General features: G+C 39.1%; 1 protein-coding gene across 1 annotated transcript in view; it reads right to left on the bottom strand.

The window, feature by feature from the left end:
- Positions 1-2351: 2351 nt before the first annotated feature.
- Positions 2352-22161, bottom strand: part of LRRC63 (leucine rich repeat containing 63) — a 94680-nt gene continuing 74870 nt past the window's right edge. The window contains exons 7-9 of the mRNA XM_053563322.1: positions 20038-20121; positions 15709-15948; positions 2352-2505 (exon numbers count right to left, since the gene is read on the bottom strand). Coding sequence (XP_053419297.1) covers positions 2352-2505; positions 15709-15948; positions 20038-20121 — 478 coding nt within the window. The remainder of the gene's footprint in view (positions 2506-15708; positions 15949-20037; positions 20122-22161) is intronic.

Raw genomic sequence — 22161 nt, 5'->3', positions numbered from 1 at the left:
CTTCCTCTGGGGCAAACTCCAGATGATTGAATGAAAACAGATCTTCGGCTAACAGACCTTTGCCACATTCACATTCATATGGCCTGTTCCAGTGTGAATTCTTTAATGTTTTATGACACTTTATCTTTGGCTAAACACTTCCTCATATTTATCTTATTCAAAAGTCCTTTAGCTAGTGTGAACCCTCTGGTATTCAATGAGACTGGAGCTTTGTCTCAAACATTCACCACATTCACCACACTCATAAGGCCTTTCTCCAGTGTGTACTTTCTAATGTTTAATGAGGTTAGACTTGTAGCTAAATAATTTTCCACACTCATCACCCTCATAAGTCCTTCCTCCAGTGTGAACTCTATAAGGCTGACTAAGGACAGAATTTTGGTTAAAGGATTTTTCATGTTGCTTTGTCTAGTGAACTTTGCTGTAGTTAGTCATTAATGTTGGACCTTTTGAAAAAAGATCTTCCATACTGAGTGCACTCATATAGCCTTTGTCCAGTGTAAACTCTCTGGTGTTGAATAAGGGCAGACCTTTGGTCAAAGAATTTCCCACCTTTTCCTCATATGGCCTTTCTCCAGCATGGATTTGCTGGTCCTGAACATAGTGCCAGAACACACATCTGTATTTGCGGCTAAAGACTTTCCTACATTTGCTATATGCATAAAGCCCTTCTCCAGCACAGACTCTGGGGTCTAGAGAATGAGTGAGTGTTTAGGGCTGAAAACTTTCCCAAATTCACCCCCCCAGTAACAACTTTCTCCACAGTGAAAGCCTCCCCCAAACCTGATGCCGCCACGTGGATTCCTGCTGTTGGGAGAGGCCTGGTGCTGGTGAAGGTGGAGGTGGCCTGCAAGTCCTCCCTAACTTTTCCACAACTGAAGGGCCTCCCTGACAAATGGGATCTGCAGCTCCTCCCTATCCACATCCTCTTTTGGGGCCTCTACACGGTAATGCTTCTGATGTTGGTGAATGCTTGTACTGGAACAGAAGCCTCTCACACATGTGCCTCCCAAGTAGTTTCTCCAGTGTGTGGAGCTTGGTTTTCAGACAGAAGCAAAATATTCTTCAGAACTGGGGCACAGATCTCCCTGGGTGAATCTTTTGGCTAGACAGATTTGTCTAAGAAGTCGTGACCTGTGACGTTCTTTCTACAGAAACACTTTGCTTAGAAGGCCCCTCCTCATCCTCAGTTCCATGCCAACAACTTGTGTAGGTTCCACAAGTACTTCTGATCCATGGAACTGGTGGGGAGAGACAGGTCTTTGAGGAACACATTCATATCAGCAGTCGGTGACCTCAAAATTCCCTGTACACTTCCTTGGTCAGGTGACTTTAGGTTGAGTGTTTAACTTCTGCATCTTAATCTTAACAGTCATGTGAACTTGGACACAGATACCATCTTATCCTCATCACACACCTCCCCTCTGGACTCCTGCGATGGCTTCTATTCCTGGTTCTGACTAAACTCTGAACCCTCTGGCCAGGTGAACATTGTGGAGAGCAGCCAAAATATAAAATTGTTTTATCAAAATCCTTTTTTACCTTCCTCCTCCAAGATTCCAATTCTTATAAGATTCCAATTCTTAAAGCTGTTGAGTTCCACTATGTGCGTACGCACCTTTGTAAGTCCTACTCTATTTTTCTTGTCTGGCGATCACCTGGGGCATTACTGGTGCCAGCCTATAAAATCAGGCTAATGCCCTGTATCTGGGTTTTATGAGATGTAGGTCAGGGTCCAGGTAACTGTTAGAGATTATACCAGTTATCTAAGAATTTGGGAAAATGAATTCAAACAACTAAAAAATGGAGCTGGAATTAATATTTATTTCCCCCACATAATCCACAATTGATACAGTAGGGAATGAACAGATTTCCACGGAAATACACAAACATTAAGTACTTGGATGGATAACTCTGAAGACATTTGCAGCACAAACTCCACTGATGACTTTGAAACACTATATTGTTGCTTACTATGGACGCATGAAAAGATCAGTTGTTAGATAACGTTTTTTTGCAAAGGTTTCCAACGTTCTTCTTTTGATAGTGAACAGGCTCTGAAAGAAACCTCTTAATCTTTATTCAAATCCACAGGCCTTTACTAATCCTTCTTGAGTAATTATTCTGTAACGGTTTTCTTAACAGTCACAAACTTTCTTAAGGAGCCAGGATTATGAAGAGAATTCATGTGAGAAGACGATTGTGTCTTCCGTACAGAACCTGTACTCTGAAACAGATGAACTACTACGTACATAAACATTATTGGCTTTTGAAGTGGGAATGATAAATCACTGTACTCTCACGCTTTCGTCAGCTACACATTTAGAGCTATCTTTTACTAGGAATGCTTTCTAAAAACGGCTTTCACTTATTGCCCGATAACAATAAGAAGAACAGACATTGAGCATAACAGGAAGTTGTGCTGCTCCAAAAATATCATAGGAATGGATGATATGAAAACCTTCACCAAACTTGGGACCATGGCACCATTCACACCTGGATGTCCTAAAATGAAGGAAACAGCCAGTTAGTACTTCATAAATTTATATTAAGGACACTGTGCTTGATGCAATCCAAGACTCAAAATAGTATAAAATATGGCATTTACCTTCATTGAGCTTACCATCTGGATGAGGCACTTACCATTGAGTGAAAAATTACATGCTAAAAGAGCTAAACAATAAAATAGATCTATGTATACAATCCTAGTTTTGTAAAACAAAAAGTATATGCATATGCATCCAAAGAAAAGACTGTGAGGATAGATCCCAAATTGAAAATAGTTAGTATCCTTAGGAAATGGGATAATAGGGAATTTTAAATTTCATTATAATTATTTTTTTATTTTCCAAATTTTATATAATTACAATGTGAGATTTAACATTCTTCATGTTTACCACCATGTCATTCATAAACTGCTTTCTCCTATCACTGAACCACTTGTCCATGGGTTGTATCTTTTCTTACTTATTTTTGGAAGAGCTTTTGCTTTTTACAGTCTCAGTTATCCATGGTCAACCTCAGTCCAAAAATATTAAATGGAAAATCCCAGAAAAAAGCAATTCATGAGTTTAGAATTTCCCACCTAGGACAGGAATGATGTCTTTGTTCAGGGTCTTCACAAATGTTGTAGACCCTGTCTGCCTGTTAGTCACCAAGTAACACTCTCAGTTATAAGATCGTTGTGCTATCACAGTACTTGGGTTCAAGTAACCTTTATTTTACTTAATAATGGCCCCAAAGTGCAAGAGTAGAGATGCTGGCAAATTGTTATAATTGTCTTGTTTTATTATGTTTATTTTTGTTAATCTCTTACCACTCCTAATTTAGAAATTCAACTTCATTTATCATAGGTGTATATATAGGAAAAAAACATATCATAGGTATATACAGGAAAAAAAAAACATAGCATACACAGGATTCAGTACTATTTGAGGTTTTAGGCATCCATCGGGGGTCTTGGAACATGTTCTCTGTATCCGTGGATACATATTGACTGTATATATGTTTTCCAATTATTAAAAAACATTGAAATATCTTCTTCCAGATAATGGCTCACCTTTTAACTTCGTTGATGGGGCCTTATATTTATGGAAATATTACTCTTTTGTTAAATTTATCACACATAGTTTACTATATATATTTTTTGTGGTTGCTTTAAGACAGCTTTCACTACCATAAAATCATAGATAGTTTTCTACATTTGCTTGTAAAAGCTTTGAAATTTTGCTTTTATTTTTTAAATCTTTAATTCAAATGGAAATATTTTTTGTATATGCTGCTGGCAAACACATAGCAGGAATCTAATTTTACACTTTTTCCTGGTGAATGATCAAATGTCTCAGGACCATTTTTTGAAAAGTCTATCCCTTTTCTACTAAGCCGCAGTGCTGTTTTTTCAAATCTCAAGTTTCCCCATATGCATAAGAACATAATACCCAGGCTATGCTTTCAGTTCCATTGGTTGATTTGCCTTTCCTTACACCACATAACAACCTGTATTGCTTTCTCTAACTTTATAATAAGACTTTTAAAAATTAATTTATTTACATTTAAACATTTTTAATTTAATTATTTATTATAATAAATCTTGATGTTTCCTAGGCACATTACCTATGTTAGGCTTCTTTTTCAGGTTTGTCCTGGCTATTTGGGAGCCTCAGCTTTTCCATGTACAAATAGAATAGCTTATTAAGTTCCTCAGATAATTGTATTGGGATTTTTACCATAATTGCATTGAATTTAGCTCTATTTAGGGGGAACTGATATATTTTTACCATGGAACCTTATTATCTCTGAATGTGTATATCTGTCACTTAATTCAGCCTCCTTTATTTTTTTATAAAGCTTTAATTTTTTTAAGTTAAATATTTTGCATATATTTTCCTTGATACATTCCTAGGCATATTGTGTTTCTTTTAAAAGTTACATTTCTGGGGCGGCACCTGTGGCTGAGTGAGTAGGGCACCAGCCCCATATGCCGAGGGTGGTGGGTTCAAACCCAGCCCCGGCCAAACTGAAACCAAAAAATAGCCGGGCGTTGTGGCAGGCGCCTGTAGTCCCAGCTGCTCGGGAGGCTGAGGCAAGAGAATCGCGTAAGCCCAAGAGTTAGAGGTTGCTATGAGCCGTGTGAGGCCACGGCACTCTACCTGATGGCGGTACAGTGAGACTCTGTCTCTACAAAAAAAAAAAAAGTTACATTTCTGATTGTTTGGTGCTTGGTTTTAGTTATATCCTGTCTTTAGCACCAGATGGTACATTGCTATTTTTATAACTTCATAGAGATGACATTTGTTTATCTACGTATTTTCTGATTTTTTTTCTCACCATTCTTCCTCTTACATCTCAGGACTTGCTTCTGTGGCACCCTTAGTTGTATAGAAACTTTTTAGCTTGATCATGCCTCATTTATTTATTTTTGGTGCTGCTGCATTTGCCAAGGGTGGGGGGGTCTTCTTTATAAAACCTTTTCCCAGGCCATTATCATAGAGAGTTTTTCCCAGAATGGGAGAAGATATTTGCATTCTATGAATCTGACAAAGGGCTGATAACTAGAATCTACAGAGAACTTGAATTAGTCAATATGAAAAGAACAAACAATCCCATTTATAAATCAGCAAGAGACATGAATAGAATCTTCTCTGAAGAAGACAAGATGAATGGCCAACGAACACATGAAAAAATGTTCATCGTCCTTCATCATCAGAGGAATGCAAATCAAACCCCCCGATATATCTCCTAACCCCAGAGATAACAGCCCACATCACAAAGTCCCAAAGCTGCAGATGCTGGCACGGATGTGGAGAGAAGGGAACACTTGTACACTGCTGGTGAGATCGCAAATTAATATAACCTTTTTTGAAAGAAGTATGGAGAATCCACAAAGAGCTAAAAGTAAACCTTCCATTTGACCCCACAAATCCCATTACTAGGTATCTACCCAGAAGAAATAAAATCATTTTACTATAAGAACATTCGTACTAGAACGTTCATCATAGCTTAATTCACAATCATTAAGACATGAAATTAACCCAAGTGCCCATTAACTGGTGAACCGATTAATAAACTGTGGTATGTGTACACCACGGAATACTATGCAGGCACAAAAAGGATGGAGAACATTCTTCTTTGTAAAGTATCACAAGAATGGAACAGCATGTATCCAATGTATGCAATACTAATATGCAACCAATAGATAAACAATTTCATACCCACATGAGTGAAAAACAATTAAATTCAAGGGGGGAGAGAGAAGGGAAACAGAAGAGGGAAAGAGGCAGGGTGGGGAATTGGTAAGCTCTCACCTGAAGGGCACAATGTAAGGGTGTATAGCACACCACCTGGGTGAAGAGCTCAACTACAACTCGACCTTTACCTAACAAATGCAAGCACTGTAACCTAATCATTTGTACCTGCATATTAATCTGGAATTAAACAATAACAAAAAACAAAATTGTTTCTGGTACCATTTTCCTTTTTTCTGATGCAAATTCTTTGTAGTCTTCTTTAGTGAAAATCTATTGGGAGTCAATTCTCTGTTTTAGTTTCTCTGAAAATATCATTATCTTGTTCTTGAAAGTTATTTTTGCTGGGAAAACTATTTTTTCACTTATTATTCCATTGTTGCTGGTAGTTGATTTGTTTTCTGTAAGTGATTAATTTTCCTATCTTGTTGTAAGTTGTTATCTTTGTCTTTGGTGTTCTTCAGTTTCACCCCAGGGTATTTCCCTTAGCATTTGTAGGGCTCTCACATTTGTCATTACTTTTGAGAATTTAGAGTCATTAGCTTATTGAAAAATGACTTGTCATTCTTTCTGTTCTCACATTTCTTATGTGTGAGTCAAAGTGTCTCTCTGTCACCGTGTCTGGAGTTCAGTGGCCTAGTCACAGCTCACTGCCACCTCAAACTTGGACTCCAGTGATTCTACTGGCTCAATCTCTAGAGTAGCTGGGACTACAGAGACTACAGGTATGCACTACCAAGGCTAGCTACTTTCTTTATTTTTTGTAGAGAGGGGATATTGCCCAGGCTGTTCTTGAACTTGTGGCCTCAAGCAATCATCCCACTTCAGCCCCCCAAAGTGCTAGTGTTATCAGCATTTTTCTTTCTGCTGGGGGTCCTTCGTCTGGAGATTCAAGAATGAAACCCTGATCATGCAAATAAGTGACAGGACAAAGATTATTTATAGAGGACGTATAAAGAAGGGTAACACAACCTCAGCAGTGGAGCAGGGGAATTCCCAAGTGGGAAAACCCATGGGCTCTGCCTAGAGCTTCTTGCACTGCTTACGGGGGTGGGGGGGTGTCTTGGGATTATGTGTCACTTAATCAGCAGTGGCCAGGAGGTGGAAGGCAGAAAACATACTGCCCACGCTGGTTAGCAAATGAACGTGGTCCTCACAGTTCCTGTCCCAGGCAAAGAAGCAGTGTGGTGCTTTGGGAAGGGCCACTCTGATGAGCTACTGGTCAAGTTGCCTTTTTTTTCCGATTCTGCTTATGTCAAGAGAGTGTCATCTGGAGAAGGCTTGTTTGCTCAGGACTAGAAAATGGGGGAGTCCCTGTCCAGCCTGAACAAGGGAACCCTGTATCAGTAGGATTAACTGTATGAGCCGGGGGGTGGAACAAGATGGCAGCCGAGTAACAGCTTCTCTGCAACTGTGCATGGTAAGTCTGGGGAGATAAGACTCCAGGCATCTCTGGCCGGTGGGATCTGCCTATAATCATCCATTTGAGGATACAGGGAGTCAGCAAGGGACTTCTGGACTCCAAGAGGAGGACAAAAACAGTGGAAAACTGGCAAGTGCTAGGGTGTTTTTGATCGACCTAATCCCGCCGGCAACTGTAAGTACAAGCAACAGTGAGACTGCAAACCGGAAAGGCCTTACCTGTGAACTGTTTCGGTGTTTTTGGACTTGACACTCAGTTGTACTGCCTTGGGGAGAGCTTGAGCAGGAATGCAGAGAACTTTGGGCATTGCCTAGGGCCCCAGACTGAGCTGCTGAGCCGGACGGAGCTAATAGTATTCTGCTGTGGGCCATTGTGAGAGAACTGCCCTGGCAAGCACTGCCCTAGGGTCGCAGAGCAAGGATCATGTGGGAGCTAGTAACCTAGTGACTGAGCAGCCTAAAGGCAGGGAATGAGCTGCTTTACAGCCTTAACCCTCAGGGGCAGAGTGAGACTGGTTTTGGCACAATGGAGCCTCAGGCTGTTGCCCTGGGTAGAGTACAGTGGCGTCACAGTTCATAGCAACCTCGAACTCCTGGGCTTGGCACCGCCCGGACCTCCATAAGAGCTGCACTTGCCAGGCCTCAGCATTCCCTGACCAGGAACTGTGGGAACTGCACAACCCTGTGTCCTCCCTCCAGTACCCTCCCTGCCTCCACACCGGCCCGCTCATTTGGCCAGGGACACTGGTAGCCGCGTGCCCTCTGGAGCCCTCACTGCCTCTACACAGAGCCCTTCTCCTGGTCACAGACTGCTGGAGCCTTGGGCTGTCTGTGCCAAACTCACTGGGTACCAGGCACTCTCATAACCGTGCACAGCACCTCCAGCCCTATTGCTGGATCCGGGTGTGTCACACTCGGGAGCTGCTTCCACAACCAGAACTCCCTAGCTGGGGCAGCTGCAGAGAAACTACACAGGGTCACTCCCTACAAAGATCCGGCAACAATAGAGTGATCCTGCTGGGGTCTAATCTTGGAGAGACACCTCCCCAACTCTTAGGACCGCCAGAGGCAACAGTGAAAAACAATCATGAGGCGAAATCAACAGAAAAACTCTGGCAATATGAATAATCAGAGTAGATCAACTCCCCCAAGGGTCAATGGGGCAGACACAGCACAAGATCCCATGCACAAACAAATAGCTGAGATGTCAGAAATCGAATTCAGAATCTGGATAGCAAATAAGATCAAATTAGAATTTCAAGCAGTAACCCAAAAGATATCTCAAGAATTCAATGAATTAAAGACCAAATGACCAAAGATATTGACACATTGAGACAGGAAATTGCATCCCTCAAAGATCTGAGAAACACAGCAGAATCCCTCAGCAACAGAATGGAGCAAGCAGAAGAAAGGATTTCTGACACTGAAGACAAAGCTTTCGAACACTCCCAAACTCTCAAAGAGGAAGAGAAATGGAGAGCAAAAACAGATCACTCTCTCAGAGAGCTCTGGGACAATTTGAAGAAAATCAACATTCGTCTTATAGGGATTCCCAAAAGCGATGAAGTGACTTCACAAGGCACAGAATCTCCTCTCCATGAGATTATGAATGAGAACTTTCCAGACATGCCAAGAGATTCTGAAATTCAGATAGCAGACAGTTGCAGAACTCCAGCATGACTCAACCCGAATAAGACATCCCCCCGACACATCATAATCAATTTCACTAAAGTTAATATGAAGGAGAAAATTCTGAAAGCAGCCAGATGAAAGAAAACCATCACCTACAAGGGCAAGAATATTAGAGTAACTGCAGATCTCTCTGCTGAAACCTTTCAAGCTAGAAGAGGAGGGTCATCGACTTTCAATCTCCTAAAACAAAATAACTTTAAACCCAGGATCCTGTACCAAGCTAAACTGAGATTCATTTATGATGGAGAAATTAAATACTTCAATGGCATTCACATGTTGAAGAAATTTTCCATAACTAAACCAGCTCTCCAGGATATTCTCAGACCTATCCTCCATAAAGACCAGCATAATCCTCCACCATAAAAGTAAACCCACCCAGAAAATTTAGATCGAATTCCACCGTCCACAGTTGAAAAAGGATAAAAAATGTCCAACAGACTCTCCAAAGGCTTATCAATATTCTCAATTAATGTGAATGGTTTAAACTGTCCTCTAAAGAGGCACAGGTTGGCTGACTGGATACAAAAACTCAAGCCAGATATCTGCTGCATACAAGAATCGCATTTTACATTAAAAGACAAATATAGACTCAAGGTGAAGGGATGGTCATCTATATTCCAGGCAAATGTAAAGCAGAAAAAACCAGGCATTGCTCTCCTATTTGCAGATGCAATATGCTTTAAACCAACCGAAATAAGGAAGGATAAGGATAGACACTTCATATTTGTTAAAGGTAATACCCAATATGATGAGATCTCAATTATTAACATTTATGCACCCAACCACAATGCACCTCAATTTATAAGAGAAACTCTAACAGACATGTACAACTTGATTTCCTCCAGTTGCATAGAAGTTGGAGATTTTAATACCCCTTTAACAGTGCTGGATATATCTTCCAAAAAGAAGCTAAGCAAAGAAATTTTAGATTTAAACTTAACCATTCAACATCTGGACTTAACAGACATATACAGAACATTTCATCCCAACAAAACTGAATACAATTCTTCTCATCAGCCCATAGAACATACTCCAAAATCGACCACATCCTAGGCCACAAATCTAACCTCAGAAAATTAAAAAAAATAGAAATTATTCCTTGCAACTTCTCAGAATAAAAGTTGAAATCAATAACAACAGGAACCTGCATACCCACACAAAAACATGGAAACTGAACAACCTTATGCTGAAGGATAGATGGGTTATAGATGAAATTAAGAAGGAAATCACCAAATTTTTGGAACAAAACAACAATCAAGACACGAACTATCAGAACCTCTGGGATACTGCAAAGGCAGTCCTAAGAGGAAAATTTATAGCACTGCAAGCCTTCCTCAAGAAAATGGAAAGAGAGGAAGTTAATAACTTAATGAGCCATCTCAAGCAACTGGAGAAGGAAGAACACTCAAACCCCAAACCCAGGAGAAGAAAAGAAATAAGCAAAATCAGAGCAGAATTAAATGAAATTGAAAACAAAAGAATTATACAACAGATCAATAAATCCAAAAGTTGGTTTTTTGAAAAGATCAATAAAATAGATAAACCTTTGGCCAACCTAACCAGGAAAAAAAGAGTAAAACCACTAATTTCATCAATCAGAAATGGTAATGATGAAATAACAACAGACCCCTCAGAAATTCAAAAATATCCTTAATGAATACTACAAGAAACTCTACTCTCAGAAATATGAAAATCTGAAAGAAATCGACCAATACCTGGAAGTATGCCACCTAACAAGACTTAGCCAGAATGAAGTGGAAATGTTGAACAGGCCTATATAAAGTTCTGAAATAGCATCAACTATTCAAAATCTCCCTAAAAAGAAAAGCCCAGGACCAGAGGGCTTTACATCAGAATTCTACCAAACCTTTAAAGAAGAACTAGTACCTATATTACCAAACGTCTTCCAAAATATAGAAAAAGAAGGAATACTACCCAACACATTCTATGAAGCAAACATCACCTTGACCCCCAAACCAGGGAAAGACCCAACAAGAAAAGAAAATTATAGACCAATATCACTAATGAATATTGATGCAAAAATACTCAATAAGATCCTAACAAACAGAATCCAACAACACATCAAAAAAATTATACACCATGACCAAGTCGGATTTATCCCAGGGTCTCAAGGCTAGTTCAATATACATAAATCTATAAATGTAATTCAGCACATAAACAAACTAAAAAATAAAGACCATATGATTCTTTCTATTGATGCAGAAAAAGCTTTTGATAATATCCAGCATCCCTTCATGATCAGAACACTTAAGAAAATTGGTATCGAAGGGACATTTCTTAAACTAATAGAGGCCATGTACTGCAAACCCACAGCCAATATCGTATTGAATGGAGTTAAATTGAAATCATTTCCACTTAGATCAGGAACCGGGCAAGGTTGCCCATTGTCTCCATTGCTCTTTAACATTGTCATGGAAGTTTTAGCCATCGCAATTAGGGAAGAAAAGGCAATCAAGAGTATCCACATAGGGTCAGAAGAGATCAAACTTTCACTCTTTGCAGATGATATGATCATATATCTGGAAAACACTAGGGATTCTACTACAAAACTTTTAGAAGTGATCAAGGAATACAGCAATGTCTCAGGCTACAAAATTAACACCCGTAAATCTGTAACCTTCATATATACCAACAATAACCAAGCTGAAAAAACAGTCAAGGACTCTATTCCTTTCACAGTAGTGCCAAAGATGAAATATTTAGGAATATACCTAACAAAGCATGTGAAAGATCTCTACAAAGAGAACTATGAAACTCTAAGAAAAGAAATAGCTGAAGATGTTAACAAATGGAAAAACATACCATGCTCGTGCCTGGGAAGAATCAACATTGTTAAAATGTCTATACTACCCAAAGCAATATATAATTTTAATGCAATTCCTATTAAAGCTCCATTGTCATACTTTAAAGATGTTGAAAATATAATACTTCATTTTATATGGAATCAGAAAAAACCTCAAATAGCCAAAACATTACTCAGAAATAAAAACAAAGCAGGAGGAATCACGCTACCAGACCTGAGACTGTACTATAAATCGATGGTGATCAAAACAGCATGGTACTGGCACAAAAACAGAGAAGTAGATGTCTGGAACAGAATAGAGCACCAAGAGATGAATCCAGCTACTTACCGTTATTTGATCTTTGACAAGCCAATTAAAAACATTCAGTGGGGAAAAGACTCCCTATTTAACAAATGGTGCTGGGTAAACTGGCTGGCAACCTGTAGAAGATTGAAACTGGACCCACACCTTTCCCCATTAACTAAGATAGACTCTTACTGGATAAAAGATTTAAACTTAAGACACGAAACTATAAAAATACCTGAAGAAAGTGCAGGGAAAACTCTTGAAGGAATCAGCCTGGGTGAGTATTTTATGAGGAGGACTCCCCAGGCAATTGAAGCAGTATCAAAAATACACTACTGGGATCTGATCAAACTAAAAAGCTTCTGCACAGCCAAGAACACAGTAAGTAAAGCAAGAAGACAGCCCTCAGAATGGGAGAAAGTGTTTGCAGGTTATACCTCCAACAAAGGTCTAATAACCAGAATCCACAGAGAACTCAAACGTATTAGCAAGAAAAGAACAAGTGATCCCATCTCAGGTTGAGCAAGGGAGTTGAAGAGAAACTTCTCTAAAGAAGACAGACACGTGATCTACAAACACATGAAAAAAAGTTCATCATCCTTAATCATCAGGGAAATGCAAATCAAAACTACTCTGAGATATCACCTAACCCCAGTAAGAGTAGCCCACATAACAAAATCCCAAAACCAGAGATGTTGGCATGGATGTGGAGAAAAGGGCACACTTCTAGACTTCCGGTGGGAATGACACTAATATGTTCCCTCTGGAAGGATGTTTGGAGAATACTTAGAGACCTAAAAATAGACCTGCCATTTGATCCTATAATTCTTTTACTAGGTTTTACCCAGAAGACCAAAAATCACAACATGACAAAGGTATCTGTACCAGAATGTTTATTGCAGCCCAATTCATAATTGCTAATCATGGAAGAAGCCGAAGTGTCCATTGACCCACGAATGGACTAGCAAATTGTGGTACATGTATACCATGGAATATTATGGAGCATTAAGGAAAGATGGAGACTTTACCTCTTTCATGCTTACATGGATGGAGCTGGAACATATTCTTCTTAGCAAAGTATCTCAGGAATGGAAGAAAAAGTATCCAATGTACTCAGCCCTACTATGAACCCAACTATAGCACAAGACTATGGGGAAAGGGCCAAGGAAGGGGAAGGTGGGGGGAGGTTAGGGTGGAGCCACACCTATGGTGCATCTTAGAATGGGTACAGGGAAAACTTACTAAATGCAGAATACAAATGTCTACATACAATAACTAAGAAAATGCCATGAAGGCTACTCTGAACAGTTTGATGAGAATATGAAACCAGCACATTGTATCCCTTGATTGCACTAATGTACGCAGGTATGATTTAACAATAATAAGTAAATAAATAAATAAAAAAGAAGCGGATACCCCATGGGCTCTAGGGCCCAATCAGATCATACCTCATTACCTTGTGCTTATAAAACCTGACCCAGTCCCCAGCTTGGGAGCTAGATTTGAACATTTCCTCCTGTCTCCTTGCCAGTCAACTGGCAATAAAGCTTTTCATTCCCCGCCCCCTCCCCCCCAAAAAATGTATGAGCCATTGTGCCTGGCTTGTTCTCCCTTCCTGGGTCTCTTAAGTCATCTCCTTTTTTCTCTCCGCATCTCTTCCCACCTGTCTGCATATTCACTATAACTTTTTCATCAGTCTTTTCATGTGGGTACAATCTGCTTTTTAGGTCAGGTACCAAGTTAACTTCAACTATTACATATTTTAGTTTCTAGAATTTGCTTTCATTCAAAATTTCTCTGTTATATATTCCGGGTCATATTTGATACTTACTTACTCCTTAACTATTTTAAAATTATATTTTATTTCCGTAAACACCGAAAGAAGTTATTTCATATTCTGTAAACAATGCTAATATCTTAGATCCTTAGAGATTAGTATTTGTTGATTTTTTTTTTTGCTGACTTTTATTATTAATGGCTTATTTCCTCATGTATTTGGAAATTTCTTTAAATTGTCAGATAATATTCATTGAACTTAATTTTCTGGAATCTTTACAGTCTAATGTTTCTTTCACCGTCATTTGTTCTCTTGGGAGATCACCACTCTGGGACCACTTAGCCTCTTCTTGGGTTCAAATTTAATTCACCAATCTCAGGTTCAGTTTCCCTACCTATGAGATTTGTGCTGAATACAAATCTCATCATCCTTTATCTGTTTACCCCTCATTAGTTAGGTTTTAATTCTTTTTTGTTTGTTTGTTTGTTTGTTTTTGAGACAGAGTCTCACTTTGTCAGCCTTGGTAGAGTGCCGTGGCATCACAGCTCACAGCAACCTTAAACTCTGAGGCTCAAGCAATTCTCTTGCCTCAGCCCCCCAAGTAGCTGGGACTATAGGCACTGCCATAATGCCTGGCTATTTTTTAGAACTGGGGTCTCACTCTCGCTCAGGCTGGTCTCAAAGTCATGAGTTAAAGCGATCCTCACTCCTCGACCTCCCAGAGTGTTAGGATTACAGGCACAAGCCATTGTACTTGGGTTGTTTTAATTATTTTTTAAAAAATTTTCCCCGTGAAGATCTTTCTTTCTCATGTGCAATCAAGTTTCATGAACATTGACATCTTAATGCCCTAAAAATCAAAATCTGGGCTTGGTTCTTTCTTTACTGGCAGTTTTTTTTAATAAAATTATTATTAAATCATAGCTGTGTACATTAATGTGATCATGGGGCCGCTATACACTGGTTTTATAGACCGTTTGACACATTTTCATCACACTGGTTAACCTAGCCTTCCTGGCATTTTCTTAGTTATTGTGTTAAGACATTTATATTATACTTTTACTAAGTTTAACATGTACCCTTGTAAGATTTACTGGCAGATTTTTAACCACTTTTCTCAGTTTGTCTAAGAGTTACTAGTTTATTCAGGTGTTCTACCTTTTATTAATATTGGAAATTTACATATTTCTGGGAAACCATCTTACTTGGGTAAGAAAGTATTTGTTAAAATACTAATATACTAAATACAAATATAGAAAGTATTTGTTAAATTACTAATATACTAAAATATATTAAGTATATATTGATTTATATATATTAAATATATATAACTTAATTGATACTAAGTTGTATCTAACAAATATAGAAAGTATTTGTTAAAATACTAATATACTAAAACACAAATATAGAAAGTTTTTGTTAAATTAATAACTTAAGCACTAATGGTTAACACTTCAGTAAAAATGGTCTTGTACCATCCGAAGGAAGAAGGTCCAAGCCAAAGGGAACTGTGAGTATGTGGGATTTAAGAACCTTAGTCCTGAGATGAGGCAATGAGTCCAACACCCTGGTCACTGAAACTTGAGAAAGAGAAGTTGCTCCATGTAGGTCTACTCTATTTGAATAAAACATTTCCCTATAGATTGTACTTGGAAGTAAACAATTTTTTTCTGGAAGAACTCATTTCTATGTACTTAAAAGATTTATGTGACAACCATACATAGATATTACCAAAAATGCCTCAGCAACTCACATTGGATTTAGGTAATAACTTGAGAATATTTTTTAAAAATGGGATTGAATTATTATACCTGAAAAGCTGGAAGTAGCAATTTGAAGAATTGTGTGTGTGGTTTTGTGTGGAGTGTGTGTGTGTGTTAGTACAATAGTTATGTGGACCTGTAATGAACATTTCAAATGCTTAAAAGTGTGTTTAGTTATAAGAGCTTTGATATCTGCTCACCATTTTAGTAAGTTCTGAATGTTTGCTGGAATCTTATCATAAAGTTTATGTAGACCATTCTTGACAATGAGAAAAGATACAATGTGAGTAAGTCGTTGTGGATCATTCAAAGAATTTTCTTTCCAAAAGCAAGGATGAGTGAAATTATTCTCAAACTGAATTCTCATCAGGCTAAGCTTCAGAATTCCACATGGGAAAAAACCCAGTTCATTCCCATCAACATTCAGTCTTTCAAGTGACCTATAAAATAAAGAAAGCCCTATTTAGAAAGTTAACATCATTCATAATATCAAAATAAAAATCTGCCTCAATACTCTTGCAAATTGGTATCAAATTTAGTAGCAATAAAATACAAGTACATATTTATTTCCTTGAAATCAAGAGAATTTACTTATAAAGCAATTGAAGCAATATTATCATTATAAATAAGCACATTTGTGTTAATAGCATAGTTATCGCATCAGATGGCATGTAGCAAAGGATCTTTATTCTTGATCACCTTACATACACTGGTGGTCATGTACACACTTAATCTATGATCTCTAACTCTATCTAACCTTAACTTGTGAGGAGACATCAAGTCTACAAATCAGCACAATTTCCTCTGCTTTTTCTTTCTTCTCAGACATGTGTTAATTCTTGAGGAAGGTATCCAAATAAAAATCACAAAGAACTCCTGGGGAAGAAGGGGAAACAAAATCCCTCAAGCACACACTTAATTTGCCTCATAATGGAGTAATGACTTTGTTCTTCCACAAGGCAGAGACCTTTAGGCTCCAAAGACAATGTGTTTTTAACACCTGTCAACCTCCGGCCCATGTCTCCAGTACAGAGATCTAAGTCTCCAAACAGGCTCTGAGTATGCCTCAGAGGGGAGCCCAGTTCCCTTTTTGCCTTTGTGTTAGCAAAAGCCATTTTTAACCCATTGCAGACTTGCCTTGTGTGGCTTACGTGGGACAGTTTAACCCACAGGTCACTTATCTCCTTTCTTTCTTTCTTTTTTTTTTTTTTTTTTTGACAGGATCTTACTCTGTCACCCAGGCTACAACGAGGAGTGTGATCATAGCTCACTGCAACCTCAAACTCCTTGGCAGAAGTGATCTTTCTGCTTCAGCTGTCCATGCCAGTAGGGACTATAGGCGTGCGTCACTGAGTCTGGCCTTTTTTAAATTTTCTTCTATTTTGGTAGAGACCAGGTCTTGCTCTTGCTCAGGTTTATCTAGAACTCCTGACCTCAATCAATCCTCCTGCCTCAAACTCCCGAAGTGCTAGGATTACAGGCATGAGCCAATGTGCCCAGTCAGCCTTACCTCCTTTCAATTAGTGCTGAGAGCAGACAGAAAAGTGTCTGTTAATGACAAACAAATAAAAATCAAATCTAAGTCTGGTCCTACTTGTCAAGTACATTACAGGTGAAGAAGCTGATGTTTGCACTTCGTGTAATGAGCCACTGGGAGCTTCTAGATTCTCATTTATAGTATAGACTCACCGCTACTAGCCACACAATTAAGTTCTTTATGAATGAGGATACTAAAATATGATCAACAACAGAGCTAGGAAGATGGCACTGCGGCTATCTTCATCCCTCAACCATAGTTTGACTAATTCACGTCTTATGTTCTGGGAGGGTGAGCAAGCCCCCAGGCTCTGCTTTGGTCCTGAAGGAGAAAACTGACAGAAGAAGTTATCTTTTTCTTCTGCACAAAACAGAAATGGAGGGGCAGGCAGCAGAGAGCCCTGCTATGGCCTGAATATTTATGTCTCCTCAAAATTCAAATGCTGAAATTCACCCTCTCAAGTTGATGGCATTTGAACATGGGACTTTGGGAGGTGACTAGGTCACAGAAGGAGTTCTCATGAGTGGGATTAGTAAGAGAAACTAGACAGAGAATCTTTCCCTCTTACACCATGTGAGGTTAGAGAGAGAAGACGGGTGTCTGTGAGGAAGTGGGCCCTCACCAGTCACAGAATCTGCCAGCAAAGTGATATTGGACTTCCCAGCCTCCAGAACTGTGGGAAATGAGTTTCTGTTGTTTAGAAGTCACCAGACTATGATGTGTAATAGAGGCCCAAATGACTAACACAAGCCTGACCTGGACAATGAGAATGAGTGTGGTCCACTCCAAGCAAATGATGGTGAAGGTTTCCAGGGCAGCCATAGGTGAGTTGGTTTATCTTGGAGAACTTGCCAGTTTAGGTGCTCCCTTCCCCTGAATAAGTTTGGGGGGAGGTGGCAGGTTAAACAATCTTGACACTCAAAGGGCTCCGTGTTTAGACAGCCATTGCCCCTCAGCATGCTAGGAAATAGAGAAAGTTCCTCCTGGTGCATCGCTGACATCCTGGGTACCCTGAGTGGTGTTCTGGGACCTCTATTGGACCCATGGAGAGTGAGGTCAGAAGAGAAAAACACAGAAAAGAGGTCCTGAGGCAAGCAAGCTCTGTGGAGAGATAGACCAAAAAGTTGAGGATGGCTGGGTGCAGTGGCTCATGACTCCAATACTGGCAATCTGGGAGGCTGAGGGAGGAGGATGAAGTCAGGAATTCAAGACCAGCCTGAGCAAGAGCGAGATCCTGTCTCTACCAAAAATAGAAAAAAATCAGCTGGATGTGATGGTGTGCACCTATAGTCCCAGCTACTCGGGAGGCTAGGCAAAAGCATTGCTTGAGCCCAGGAGTTTGAGGTTGCAGTGAGCTATAATGACACCACTTCACTCTAGCCTTGGCAACAGAACAAGAACCTGCCTCTAACAAACAAATAGTTGGGAGTGAGGGTGGGGGAAGCAATATGATTCAAACACAGAACACATGTGTGTGCATATGCGCACGCACATACACACACGCGTGCGCAAAGATGTTCTGGAACCAAAATGCATGATTTTTAAAAATTAAAAAATTAAGTGGATGAATGGAAAAGAACATGGTTTTCATGGAGATCAAATTAGAGGTAATGACAAAATATAAGAAAGAACTCCAAACAGAGCAAAAATATAAAGAAAATCATGAGGAAAAATGTAAGTGCCATGGAAGTCAGATCCAGGAGATCTAACATGTAAATAACACGCATTTTAGAAAAGAAAATGAAATAGAGGAGGAGAGTCAATAATTAAACATATTTCTTTAACCAAAACAGAAAAGTTTGAACTGGCTGGTTAAGAGTTCACAGAATTCCAGGAAAGATTAAGAGAGGAAAATGACATGCTCTTAAGCATAATCGGATAAAACTGCTGAAGATCCAGGGTTATGGGAGAATCTTAGTCTTTCCAGATAAAATAAGAGTCACATACAAAGAAAAAAAATCAAACTGACATCAGGGGCCTCACCTGCAACCCTGGCTGCTAGATGAGGGTGTGATGATGAAAATTAATGTGCCCTGGTACGGTGGCTCCTACATGTAATCCTAGCGCTCTGGGAGGCCGAGGCGGGTGGATTAACTGAGCTCACAGGTTCAAGATCAGCCTGAGTCAGAGCAAGATCCCCATTTCTAAAAATAGTTGGGCATTGTAGTGGGCACCTGTAGTCCCAGCTACTTGGGAAGCTGAGGCAAGAGAATCGATTGAGCCCGAGAGTTTGAGGTTGCTGTAAGCTATGATGCCATGATGCTCACCAAGGGCAACAAAGCGAGACTCTGTCTCTAAGAAAAAAAAAAAAAAAGAAATTACTGTGAAAAGGGCTGCAAGATTGTCCACCCACTGCGGATGTCATTTATCTGTTGGAGTTAAATCCTCAGAGAAAAAATTACTCATGCATTTCATCTGAGGAAAATACTTACGAAAAAATTCTAAACAACCAATGAACCAAAAGAGACATTTCCAGGCTCAAGATGAGAGGAAAGAGAGAAAACAGCATATGCAATGAATCTTGAAATACAAACAGTTACATATAAAAAGAGAATTATTGAAAATATTCATGAAATTTAAGTGCTAAATAAATATTCTTTAATAAAAAGAGACATAACACAAAGGAAAATATTAATGAAAATCTGAAATAATACATTGTATATTATTTGCATTTTGCCTTTATGTATTTTCTTACAAAAGCTAGATGAAGCAAATATTAATAACAACTGCAGACAAATGGGCATTAAATAGCTTGTCATTTAATTAAGTAGTCATCAATACTGTTCTGTAAATAATTACTGAAAATGTTATGTCTTAAAAATACTATACACCAATGGTTCTAATTACATTTTTAGTGAACTTCATGCTTCACATATTATATTTTATGGCCACTAAATAAATGAAAGGACCCAATTTTCTCCATCACAATCTTTACCAAATATTATTGGTAAGAGGCATATGACTTTGTATGTACCTACTACTTCCAAAATACCTGAGTTTCTGGATTTCATTTGGAATAACAGTAATTTCATTGTAGGAAACATCAAGCTCCTCGAGATGTGACAAGGAAAATAACCTTAAGTAGACAGAGAAAATGAATTGTAAAAATGATTACATGTTTGCCGTCACTGGGAATAATAAATAATTAAATACTTGATAAAGTATGGAGGAGGATAGAAAAACAATAGTTTTCTATGATCTTAAAATTATAATTACCATAGAAGTTCCTAAGAATTATTCATCTATCCATTAGAACTGGTTTCAGATGTTTGGAATGAACAAAATCCCAATTTTAGGAAAAGCCACTTGAGAAATCGCTAACGTCATTTAGATATTTTTCCCGTTGGTTGCTGTATTGGTTTCCCAGAGCTGACAGGACATGTTACCCCAATCTGGGTGGCTTAAATAAGGGAAATTTATTCTTTCACAGTATTGGAGGCCAGAAGTCCCAAACCAAGGTATCTGCAAGGTTGGTCCCTTCTGGAGGCTATGAGAGAAAAGTCGCCCCTCGTTTCTCTCCTGGCTTCCGGGGGATCCCCGTGATCCTTGGTGCTCCTTGGCTTGCCACAGCACAACTGCAACCTCGGCCTTTGTCGCCACACGGCCTTCTTATAAGGACACCAGTCATTGGATGCAGGATCCACACTGACCCAGTGTGAGCTTTTTTTTTTAATTTCAGATTATTTCAGGGGTACAAATGTTTTGGTTACATGAATTGTTTTGGTCCAGTATGAGTTAAAGTTATAAATGTGCCCATCATCCAGATAGTGTGCATTGTACCTGTTATGTGTGATTTTACCCATTCCCGCCTCCACCCTTCCCCCTGCCTGGTTTTCTGTTGAGTTTTACTTCCATATGTGCACATGAGTGTTGATTGATTAGTTCCAATTTAGTAGTGAGAACATACATTGCAAGAATGGAAAATCAGTATGAGCTTTTATTAACTAATTTCATCTGCATAGGCCCTATTTCCAAATAAGGAAACATTCTGAGATTCTGTGTGGACATGGAGTTTTGAAGGGTACTGTTCAACCCAGAACAGGTGTATTACGACTTTGCCAGTGAAATTTCTTCCTTTTTTTTTTTTTTTTTTTTTGCAGTTTTTGGCCAGGGCTGGGTTTGAACCCGCCACCTGCGGTATATAGGGCTGGCGCCTTACTCCTTTGAGCCACAAGTGCCGCCCGCCAGTGAAATATTTTTTATCTTTCTTTCCATCAAGATAAGTACTTAAAAGTAAGAACAAAAGGATACAGAGACTCTATAACACAGACATTATGCTGCCATGAACACTGACTCCTGGGAAATGGCAGTAGAAATTGCTTTGCAAAGACCTGAACTGAAGGGCTAAGTATGATAGTCATCACAATCCCTAGTAAACATCCCCTTCCTTGTATGTGCTGTTCACAATTACCTTTATGTTTCCCATGTAAATAAAAGATGGAAAGTTATCTGCATGATCATTAGCTACAGTGTCACAAGCACAGTATTTCACTAACTTCTCACTATCTCAGCAGGGCATGTGAAGGTTCTCATGATTTGGCCCCAGACCACTTGTCCAGCTCACCTCTCAAGGTCCTCCACATTCCCCTAGAGTCCAGTATTTATTTGCTAAAATTTCCTGAATTAATCAGGTCTCACCTATCTCCCAAACCATACCCGATTCCTCCAAACTTGACTCTTCCATCATTGTCTTTTCATTTTATAATTCTTGGTTCAGCTATCGCGTCTTCCAAGGAATTCTTCCCAAATCTGTGGGACTGGTTGAGATGTATGTGCTGTACTTCTCTGTTTACCCCATCATAACTCCTATCACATGTGTAGTGTCTGCCTCCTAAAATTATGAGATTCTGGAGGCCAGGGATTCACTTTTATATTTCTAAATGTCCAATGCCTCTCATTGTGTCTATATATGATATAAAACCGTAATCACAACTGAATGAAAGGAATGGTGACCCCAGTTAATTTAAAATCATTTGCTTTAAGAGAGATTAAATGGAAATAAACATACAAAGTAAATGCCTTTTCAATTCAGTGTTCATTTCTGAATCATCTCTGTAAAGAAAATGGTAATATCATTTGCTCTTTCAATATAAAATCATGTTATCTTCCTGCCTCA

The sequence above is a fragment of the Nycticebus coucang genome, chromosome 15, assembly GCF_027406575.1.
Source record: "Nycticebus coucang isolate mNycCou1 chromosome 15, mNycCou1.pri, whole genome shotgun sequence".
Lineage (NCBI taxonomy): Eukaryota > Metazoa > Chordata > Mammalia > Primates > Lorisidae > Nycticebus > Nycticebus coucang.
Note: the sequence above shows the minus strand (reverse complement) of the source record. Positions and strands in the feature narration are given on the sequence as shown.